Source organism: Haliotis rubra, unplaced genomic scaffold (assembly GCF_003918875.1).
Source record: "Haliotis rubra isolate DU_JTF1 unplaced genomic scaffold, ASM391887v1 Scf199, whole genome shotgun sequence".
In the NCBI taxonomy this organism is placed as follows: Eukaryota; Metazoa; Mollusca; class Gastropoda; order Lepetellida; family Haliotidae; genus Haliotis; species Haliotis rubra.
Genome location: NW_025765991.1, coordinates 676,398 through 688,092, shown reverse-complemented (window position 1 = coordinate 688,092; position 11,695 = coordinate 676,398). Strand labels below are relative to the sequence as shown.

General features: G+C 41.2%; 1 protein-coding gene across 1 annotated transcript; it reads right to left on the bottom strand.

Annotated features, from left to right (window-relative positions):
* Positions 1-458: 458 nt before the first annotated feature.
* On the bottom strand, positions 459-9,522 carry LOC124275124. Its single transcript, XM_046710612.1, has 6 exons — positions 9,415-9,522; positions 8,054-8,090; positions 6,354-6,470; positions 4,186-4,305; positions 2,511-2,636; positions 459-769 (listed from the first exon to the last, which is right to left on the bottom strand). The coding sequence occupies exons 1-6, from the start codon at positions 9,448-9,450 to the stop codon at positions 630-632; spliced, it is 576 nt and encodes a 191-aa protein (XP_046566568.1). The 5' UTR covers positions 9,451-9,522; the 3' UTR covers positions 459-629.
* Between the last annotated feature and the right edge of the window lie 2,173 nt (positions 9,523-11,695).

Sequence of the window (11,695 nt, the reverse complement as noted above, 5' to 3'; positions counted from 1 at the left end):
TGTGAAGTGAGGACTCGACCAAGAAGACCAGTTGTCGCCCCTAAGAGACTTCCATCGGCGCAATTGGCGCTTGTGGTGGTGTCGTAGAGTCCGGAACTGGAGCCGTAGAAACTGGATTCGAGTCTGGTTCAATGATGAATCACGATTTCTCCTTCAGATGGAAGACATCTGTTTACCGTCGGAGAAATCAACGTTTTCGCCTAATTGAACTAATTGACAGGTTGAAAGATTCGGTGGAGGCCATGTCATGGTGTAGGGCGCGATATCCAGCACATAAAGATCTGATTTAGTGGTGGTTCACTGGATTTTTACAACAAATCGGTACATCAACGAAGTCCTTGCACGTCCTTGCACGTACCCATTTCACACATATTACTCGCGTTAACCAAATACCATATCACTAATCTGTGGTTTATAACGAGCAAACTTAACCTTGTACAAATAACTACAAGATAAAATGCTGGCTTATAACTTTATTAATGCATGGTGGAATATGACAAAACTTCAGTACATCTTTTTTAAAATAGAAATTCCAATCTCTGTATTTCTTCCTTACTTATTTGAACTCATGAAGTGGTGTTACAGTTTAAGGTTTGATCCACCCAACCTTTCCCCACCAAATAACAAAGTTATCCAACGACCTTGCCACCTTGCAGTTGACTTGCAATGCCCTGAGCGTGAGTTGCGACCGTTGCTGTTTGAGTGAGCAGTTCGTCACCGTAACCGGCTACTCTATTGAGCTCTGACATCAACGCATCGTTGGAGTGGCCTGAAATATCAATAATGGTAATATTGATAAATCAATCTTTTATTCCCTCAACGGAAGTACATGAGTTACATATAACAATCTTAATATACTATTCACACTTTGCTAAGGATCTAATTATGGATTCAACAGAAAACTAAGATGTGGGATCAAATTTGGTTTTAATATCTAAGCTTATTATAAGCATGGATCCTAGGTTTCAGTTTGTCATTTCGTCTTGTGGAACCCATACCTGCTATTGACATACATGTTGTGTACTTGTCAATGACTTCCATGATTTGCAAAATGGTTGACTGGTGCCGTGAAAACCATTTTTATGGTAACTCATGTATCAAGTGCATAAGGTTAGATTAAAGTGAGTGTTTGCCTAAGGAGGGGCTACCATAGTATTATATATCCAGTTATAAATGAATATTACAGTTTCAAATTATAAATCTATGTTTAAATTGTCAAGTTTTGTAATCCTTAGCAAAATGCGAGTAGTATATTTACAACAAGATGACAATTTTTGAAAAAGATGTGACAAATTCTTAATAATTTTAATATTCCTATTACACAGTTTCTTATAATTTAACAAAGATAGCCATTGGTAATAATACTCATTAATCCAACTTTTACGTTGAGTTGTTAAAGCAGTACAATCAAATAGATAGTGGAGTTACACCTAGTACATAATCTTTCTTGACAAGGGGTATTATAATATCGGACCTTTTCTGGAAATTTATGGTTGCTTGTTCTAAAATATAATATTGGTTTATAAACGATTTCATTCAATAAAACATATTGCTCAAAACATAGGGAATCCTTAATGACGGACAGACAGACAGACATTTTATTCAGTAATAGGCCACTGGTCAATATACATTCATAAATATGATAAGAGGTTACATGCGTTTTACCAGGGAGACTACATAACGTTGTATATTATCCCTGGTTTTACATAAAAACATCAGAATCTCTTATTTTCCCAACATTATATAAAATGACAGAATAATATAAACCTTTAGATGTACTGTTAACATCACCTCGCCATCACGTGCGTTACGGTGTCACGTACACAAGAGTCACGTAGCAGATTAAAGCAGATCCACCCCTATCACACCTATATTCTCGGAGGTCAAAATGTAACAAGATAGAGTTGGTATTTCCCTGCCTCGAGCTCGACAATACAGGATAGAGAAAGGAGTCAGTATAGTTGGGTATCCACGTGAGACTGTGGCGTGGTATCTCAGTAGGCTAGCCGCTATAGAACCATCAGTAGACCTGGCTAGCACAGGCTCAATCACACATTCGTGCATGCACGTCGTTCTATACGTGGGATAATTTGAACCTGAAGTTAATTCCATATCATTTCACCTCGCATATATCTACTGGAGAAATTATGACAATATCTTGATCCAACTTTCGAGATATTCCGACTCGGCTGAACCTTTCACTTAATATTCTCTATAAGGTATATAATGATTTTAGATTTTGAGCTGTCAGGGCCATGTTTTGTCGCGCTCGTACGCAAGAGAGGATTCATTTCTAGGGGTGGTACACTTTATACAAGGATTGTTTGTTCAGAAATACGCCCGAAGTATATAAACATATTGCAGACATTTCCCAAATGTAAAGATTTTGTGTTGCGAATTGACACAGATCTTTTCATGGTGCCCAGTAAATAGATAGTCTCTTGGACACAGCCAGGAAATACATATTGGAAGAAATACTCTTTTTGTAAAACATACCAAGCGATACTTACCTTCAGCTTTCGCTTTATTAATAAAGTCTTGCATGGCGGCCTTGAAGGAATTTACTTGAAGTTTGAATACTCCAGCCTCGGATACCGTGTCAACCATGTCTTGCTGTATCGCAGAGTAAGATGGTGCTGAAATAGCCAGTTATAATGAGTTTTTTAAATTTATATACGACATAGTAGTTGTTTCATATATCATCGACCTGTATCATCAGCGTCCATAGGTTGAGATGGGCTTGGCAATGCTGGGACGGACTACGCGCAATTGGCGATACACCATTTTACACGAACCAATCACAATTTGGCCTCCGATTCAACAAGTGCAAAAAACGTTGTTGGCGACGTATCATCAATTAGTTTTTCAGATTAAGACCTGTTGTCCATGATGGGTATGGGGCCCTGGTGTAGGGCAGCAGTGTCACGTGTCAAACGAACTTATCTGCCTATTGTCACCTGACGTTTGAGTGACCATTTCGTAACAGAGTTTTGTCGCGTCCGTTTCCATGACGACAGATGACGTTGTCAGACCACATAGTGCTTGGGTTGTCTCCAATTAGGTCCGACGATAAACTGGCCAGCTGACATGCCCCAAAACATAGCATCTATGAGAGGCTCAAGGCCGGAGAGCGTACGCCAAGGGTCGCGCACATGCAAGCATGGCCCAGTTTGAAATGGGTCTTCTGACAGAATGGTGGCCAATACCCAGGACAGCTCCACACAACTCACTCAACAGTATGCCATCAAGGTAACGTGAATGCATCTTCCAACATGGAGGATACTCCAGGTACCTGCAGTTACACACCGGAAGTCGATGTTGACAGGGCATTTAAAGCCATTACACCTTTAATCGGCTTCCCATTTCAGTGTGTGACGACTGCATGTAATAACATACATATTCCTGATATGTTCAAAATAATTTTGATATAACATGAATCAAACATTCTGCAAAATTTGCTTCGTTTCTGAAGCAATGCAAAACAAATTTCTGCAAGCGCAATTCTCAATATTTGTTTTATAATCAAAGATCTATCTTTAATTTAGTTCAAACATAGGGAAAAGACCTACTGCATGGTTAGACGATACTTGGGAATGTATCCCACAATTAAGCGGTCAGTCACCATTCAACTGTGAATAACGACACCTGAGATGTTATAATGTCCAGCACGGTGTGTGTTGGGCCCCTAGCACAATCACATTGAGATGTTATAATGTCCGGCATGGTGTGTGCTGGGCCCCTGGCACAATCACATTGAGATGTTATAATGTCCGGCATGGTGTGTGCTGGGCCCCTGGCACAATCACATTGAGATGTTATAATGTCCGGCATGGTGTGTGCTGGGCCCCTGGCACAATCACATTGAGATGTTATAATGTCCAGCATGGTGTGTGCTGGGCCCCTGGCACAATCACATTGAGATGTTATAATGTCCAGCATGGTGTGTGCTGGGCCCCTGGCACAATCACATTGAGATGTTATAATGTCCGGCATGGTGTGTGCTGGGCCCCTGGCACAATCACATTGAGATGTTATAATGTCCAGCATGGTGTGTGCTGGGCCCCTGGCACAATCACATTGAGATGCTATAATGTCCAGCATGGTGTGTGCTGGGCCCCTGGCACAATCACATTGAGATGAGAATTATACATAGGCAACAAAAGCCAAGGTATCAGAGGACTTTACCTTGACCTCCCAGTTCACTTATAGCGCTCTCAGCGTAGGACCTGACCTTGTCGGCTTCGACTAGCAGGTCGTGACCCTTGGTTCGCAGAGGATACAGCATGATCATCAGGCCAGAGTCTCCTGAAATATCAAATAACGAGTGACAGTAAACCACGGTTGTGACGAACCTAATGGAGCATAAAGTTTAATTCGTTATAACCGTTGGTTGGTTCAAAGCATTTTGAAAAAATATATATAAGTAAAATAGACAAAAATTAATTGCTAAAATAGACGTACTTTAATGCATTACCTTTAACTTATGTATAGTACATTCGTCCTCTGATGTACAATCAACCTCTGTGTTTAGCAGAGCTTCTGTAACCGGTCATTTACTGGACATTACAGCGCAAGCGTACATGAAAATTAACCCTTTTGTCTTGCACAGGAAACCAGTCGAAATCAAGTGGCACCAATTGCGTCATAATCAGATTGCGGTAAATATGGCCTGTTTAGCTCGACAAACATAGTCCTCATAATGCATAACATAGTCAGCACTTTTATTGAGTGTTATACTTTTCAATGTTAGAAACATTAGAATAAAATTTCAAGCATTGATATTAATTAATTTAAAAAATCCAGTTTGTTTCACATAAGAATAAATGTGATTATTTTCGTGCTCACTTCCCCTTTAATGGACGCCCCTACTGGTGCCACGTGGAAACATTACAGAGCGATGTCTTCGTCTACAAACACTGCAACATTTCTTTTGGTCAAAAGATTAACCCAGATTTATTTCCGGAAATCGCGGAAATATTGATTTTTTCCTTATTAAGCGTGAAAATGGAAACTCATTTCATGATTCGAAAACACCAATTGCTGGATCTACTCAGGACCCATTCAGAGGGTGACGTTTCGTCCAAAAGTGAGTTAACGCGCATAATTTAACGTGAGTTAAATCTATAATTTAAATACATTCTGCGTTTTTACTAATCAAAAGCGTTAATAAACTGATACACTTCCAACTGAAAACAATTTGAATTTGGACTCAGTTCCGGGAAGGATAAATTTCTTTGAAGGGGTAGGACTCACATGACTTTTGCAAATAGGTGGGGGCCGGGTGCATATGTCATCTCTTGATGACTCCTTACTATCCGCCAGAAAATAGAAGCAACACATTGGACCATGTTTCCTCCGTCCGTTTCCAGACATGGTTAGACATGACAAAGACATTTGACATGAAATGTCATATACTGGAGATGAGAGTACCGCATTTGCGATGCGAGTTCCGATCTCTAACAGAAGCAAGTCTCTAATAGACGGAGGTATGGTCATCGTGAAGCTCGTGCCTTTTTAAGGGCTTTTTAAAGGCTTGTTTTGTTATAGACAGTTTTAACAGTATTTTTGTAACATCAAAACATATTACTTAATGTGGGAAGAAAGCACCGGAAACATATGAAACAAAACGAAACTACATTCGTCGTCTGCCTGAAGACCGGAAGTTCAACTTCCTGACCGAGTCAAACCAAAAGACGTTAAAGGATGGTACTTGTTCTTACCCTGCCTGTTGCCAAGGGAACAAAACAAGGACTGGCCGTCTCCGTATACTTTGTCTGAGAGCCGCGTCTATGTTAAAGCTCGGTATCTCAGTGGGCTATCAATATACCACTCGTACATGTGACATACTGTCTGCAGTGATCGTAAAGGCAACGTGGCGCCCATTCTACCTCAATTAATCTTCACTTGAAGAAACACAGTCTACGTTTCCTGATCAACAACATCATAACAACAATGTTATATCTATCTTGTTTATAACCTTTCTGAGATCATGATTGTAAATGGATGAAATGTTAATGGATCACAACAATATAGACTTACGCATTGCCAGGCTGACTGACTGAGTTTGCTTTTACGCCGCTTTTAGCAATATTCCAGCAACATCACGGCGGGGGACACCAGAAATGGGCCTCACACATTGTACACATGTGGGGATTCGAACCCTGGTCTTCGGCGTGACGAGCCAACGCTTTGACCACTAGGCTACCCCACCGCCCCCGCATTGCCGGAAATGCCACTTAGTCGGTATATATGTTCATCGACAAACATATAAATGGGACGTGCTGTAGTTATTGTCGATGGTAAAGAGAAGAGTCTCCGCACAACAATTTGTCTCGAACGGTGGAACGTTTTACCTGGAACATGCACGTCATAATAGACGGCGTCTTTGATGACCTTTGACACAACTTTCAGCTGAGTACCCTCGTTTTTCAGACTTGTAACTGATGTCAGTAGCACAGAGTCAGACGGTCCTGAAATAAAATAACCAGTTATGGCGATGAACGTTAACATACAGTATGAGAAAAACGTCACTTAATGTGCAATCTACCATGAGTGAGTGAGTTAATAGTTACGTCCCATCAGCTATATTTCAGCCATATGGCGACGAGACCAAATTCACACATACATACAAGTTCACTATAAACATGAAGACACGCTCAACAGTATTTTATTACATACAGAATTACAGTCTATAACATGGGGTAAAAGGAGCCTCTGTACAAAGATATAAAGTTTTCCCAGTAGTGAACAGTACATACGAAACAAATCAGATATTCACTTCAATATATATTCGTCAATTTCCATGTTGTTTTGGTCGTGTTGTCTGAAGCTGAAGCTAAATAGTGAAGGAAGAATCTGAAAGTGAAAAGTTTTACAGAAAAATCTATCGTGACGTCAAGTTATAAGAACGTTGTTATAAAGATGAGAGGAGCCCAAAGCATATCGTTTCCGCAACGTAAATTTGCAGTGTTGCTATTACGTTGTGACATAACGTTATAAAATGACGTAACACTAACGTTGTGACAACGTTATGTCATGACGTTACCAATCTACAACCTTCCCCACAACGTTGAGAAAACGTGTGTGTTAGCTGGGACGTGCCGCCACCAAACTGTCGATGTTGGACAACGCCGGCGGTACACCCTTGCCCTGAGCTGGCCAGATGAAATCTTAGCTCGTCAGTGAACAAAACACCATCCCAATCTTGTCTCCTGTACCCTAGATGCTGTCTGCACCAGGCAAGACGTGCCTGTCGCTGACGTTGGAGCAGAATTGAACGTATTGCAGACCGTCGGGGGCGAATGTTGTGCTTCCTCAGTCGGTTCCGTACAATCGTGGAACTGATTGGACGTAAGCCAGGAATGGTCTGAGCAGTCAAACTGGCAGTCAGGAACCGATTCCTTAGATGAGTCAGCCGAATGTGGTTATCTTGCTGACGTGACGTCACTCGTGGACGGCCAATCCGTTGCAAATCTTTCGCCTCCATAGAGATAAGATCGTGTTTCGATGGACACCAAAATGTCTGACGTCATTCCAGTCCCCAGCATACCCGCAGCGAGGAGACGCTGATTTTCTGTGAGCCGTGGCATGACGTACGCGCAGTTTACGTTGAACTTAACGTGTTTTCCACAACATTCAGAGGCTTGAGAAAAATAAACCGTTCTTCAAATTTCAATATCAGTGTGTGAAGTTCAGTGTCAAAAAGCATGCAAAAATAAGTTCATTGTGCACAAAGTGCACGTGCCAGGCGCAATACGTGACATTATTCCATGCAAAGTGCGTGACTTCATGTTTTTTCGGGTTATTTGTATACCTCTTCAAATAACCTTTGTTCTATGCAATTGTATGTTATGCACAGTTACTTTTTTCCGTCTGTATACCTTACTAACCATGCCGACTGTAGCTTAAAGTATGCTCACTTACAATCACTGCTGTTATAGACAATAAGCATGTCTACATACGTATCCAGTGGAAGCTGGAATCTAATTGTTCTCTGCTGTTGTTGAAGATGGAACAACGCATCTTTCACCACAGAGTGAGAAGAAATACGTACTTGTGCCACCTTGTGCTGTTCCTCGTTGAACGGAGGCCTGTGACAGAAGAAACGGTGCTTTGATCTAATATGCAGGTGACATCACATCCTAGCTACATTGTACTTTTAGGGTCTTTAGTTGCCGCTGCTATTTCATATTGTCCGACGGGCTGTTGTGTTCTGGTAACGGCCTTCTCGCTACATACAGAAGGTCCGGGTTCTATTCCCAAAATGTGTGAAATCTATTTATGGTGTTCCTGTCATGATATTGAATAAAACCCTAAATAAAAGCTTTCGCCATACTCATGGACAAAACACCTTTCCACACTCATGACAAATCTCTGCTAGATGCACAATTACAACTATATAATTAGAGAACAATGGCGGATCCAGAGACGGGGTTCAGGGGTTCGAAGACCCACACACCTCCCCTTTGAAAATGACTAAAGACCACATTGAAGTTAATGTTTTGCAATGGCGGAACCAAGGTGGGGTTCAGGGGTTTCGAACACACACACACACACACACCCCTTTAAAAATGTCTGGATCCGCCTATGGAGCATGTTGATGAGTCACTATCAAATAGTGATGACACCAGGTGTTCGCGACAAGTTGAAGGTATAAAACCTTACTATTGTACTGTTTACAAATACATAGCTACAAAAATACATAGCTACAAAAATACATAACTACGAAACTACATAGCTACAAAAATACATAGCTACAAAAATACATAGCTACAAAAATACATAGGCACGAATACTGAAACATTGTCTGATGCTGATTTGGCACCGGCCTTCTTCCGACAAAGTGTTCAGAAAATATGTTCCTGTAAGGTTACTCTAGGTCATAAACAATTTACAACAAGTAACCAACACACAGATACCGTGGATCATGTTCGGTTATCTCTGCTTCGACCTAGACTGCTGATGATATGCTAGGCCTGCACGCAAACACTCCACCAGCTCGGGTTTTTCAGATTAAAGCTTTTTAACAAAGTTCGGGGAACGTTGACAGAACCCTTTCCTCAGTATTGGGACCGTTGTCATGAGCCCTCTCCTCAGTACTGGGAACGATGACAGAAGGCATCTCCTCAATACTGGGAACGTTGACAGGAACCCTTGCCAGATACGCATGTTACAAAGTCGACAAATTTAACAATTACGAGGATACGGTTTTCGTGTAATGGAGCCACAGCAGGGAATCATATAGTGTCAAACATAGCAGATACTCTGAATACTCCAAACGGAACCTCATTTAAATAGACACACTTACACGGCACTACATTTGAACGAAATAATGGAAATATTTGCTACAACCGCCAAGATTTGTCCAACCCCATGATATGTGAAGATAATATTCAGGTACACAGGTATACTTACAATAAGACAGAGCAGAACGCAGAGATGAGTACACATCTTGACTCTTGACACCAAAAAACTCGAGGTTTATCAGTAGTTTGAGCTGTCATATATAGTGTCAAAGCACCAAGATAGCCATATGGCGCACCCTCAGTCACACGTGCTGACTCAGTCCGAGAAGTTCTGCAACAAACTCGCCTGACCGTTCACGACACTGCAAGTACCAACCAAACCTGCCTTTCATGTGTTGAAGTATGCTTCACATTACAGTTTCTTTCCTTTGAAGAAAGACATAGGAAAACCATATTTTTTAATGTTGTGTTTCAAAATGGGCTGTGTGTTTACTATCTTGAAACTTGAAACGCACTGTTGTTTGTGTGTGTGGTGGTAATGAACTCTGCGTCAGGAAAATTCAAACTTCTGTACGAGTTTTGCTCTGAAACGATTTCTGCATGAAAGATGCATTTCTGAACTGAGTGGATATTTCTGCAATATTTCAAGTACCTGCGGAACCCAGCAGGTGTAGTTTCCGTATTCTACCTACCTCAGCCTGGCTGAGGACCACGATCAGAATAGTTGTACGTAGCATGGCGATGTCGCACTGTAAAATGTTCAACTTCAAAGATGTATCCAAGTTACAATGTGCATCTCTTGCGGTTCAGTGTTCAACATCAAGCATGTATTACTTGACTGTGTGGACTTTTCAAATGCAAGGGATTCACATTATGAAGCGATATGATCTGTTTTCCCACGTGAGCGGGCATCTCATCCTGAGGGAGGTTGACCTGTATCAGTGTGAATGTATCAATGTGTAACTATCTAATGTGAATGGCGGATTGCTTGTTTTTCAATTTGGTGCTATGACATTTTCTGTTTTCAAATAATAATGTAATAAATATATATGTTTTTAAAAAACGTATTTGGACTTTGTTCTTAAAAGGTTTATGAATGCAGGCTTGTTCTCGTCACCATATGGCTGGACCAATGCCGATGTGACGTAAAGCCCAACTCAGCTCAATTATTTAAGTTACTAAGGAGTATAAACATGTTGAAACCACACATGTGAATAGTTAATACCTTTCGTCTGAATTAAATATGATATCGTCTACTCTTTCAGCAGCAGTCGCTCTGAATCAACATAACCTTCAATAAATGTGTAGTCAGCATATTTGGTCAACGTCGTTTAAAATGGATTGCTTTAAGTGATATCTCGTTTTCCTTGGCAAACAATACAAAATTTGGCAAGCTACTGATCGGTGTTATTATTCTGGCTAATTACTTGGTTTTACGTGCCAGCTAAAAAAATATACACTTTTACAAAGTAAGAAATACAAAATACTCGAGTATTTTGTTCTTAAGGCGAGACTGGACATCGTAATGTTTCGGTCCATGGTTCGAAAACGGGATGGGTGGGGTAACCCAGTGATTAAAGCGTTCGCTCGTCACGCCGAAGACCCGGGTTCGATTCCCCCATGGGAACAATGTGTGAAGCCCATTTCTGGTGTCCCCCGCGGTGATATTGCTGGAATATTGCTGTTAAACCAAACATACTCACTCGAATAATTACCCTTGTTCGGTTATGCCTGGACCTCCTAACACTCTGCTTCCAATCTGTCATGTCCTGGCGCTCTGACTGTAAACCATAAGTGGCCATTACATATTCGATGCCACAAACGAACCTTTAGTGAATCCGTTTCTGCACACTTATAAATAAATGTGTTTTTGAGGAACTACCAAGACAACGGTTCATTAAAATTAATTGAATTGTTGAACAGCTCATCAAGTTGGTGGTGTAGTGGTTAGAGCGTCCGCCCGGAGTGCGGAAGGTCGCGGGTTCGATCCCCGACCGCGTCATACCAAAAAGACGTAAAATATGGTACTTGTTGGTCCCTGCCTGGCACTCGGCATTAATGGGTACAACAAGGACTGGTCGGCTCGGAGTCAGTATAATGTGTCTGAGTGGGGTATTCATGCTTCACTGCGGCATGGTATCTCAGTGGGCTAGCACTATAAAACCAGCTTCAGTCTGGGCTAGTACAAGCAGCCGCACATACACATACACACGCATGCACGTCGTCATATGAGCGAAATATTCTCAAGCACGACGTTAAACCCAATTTCACCTCACCTCACCTCACCTCATCAAGTTGAAATATTCAACACGTTCCTTACAGCACCTTTCACACCAGACACCAACTATTGTATGGTCTCTCATATTACTTGCGTTAACCAAATACCATGTCACTAATCTGTGGTTCACAATGAGCAAACTTAACTTTGTACAAATAACTACAAGATAAAC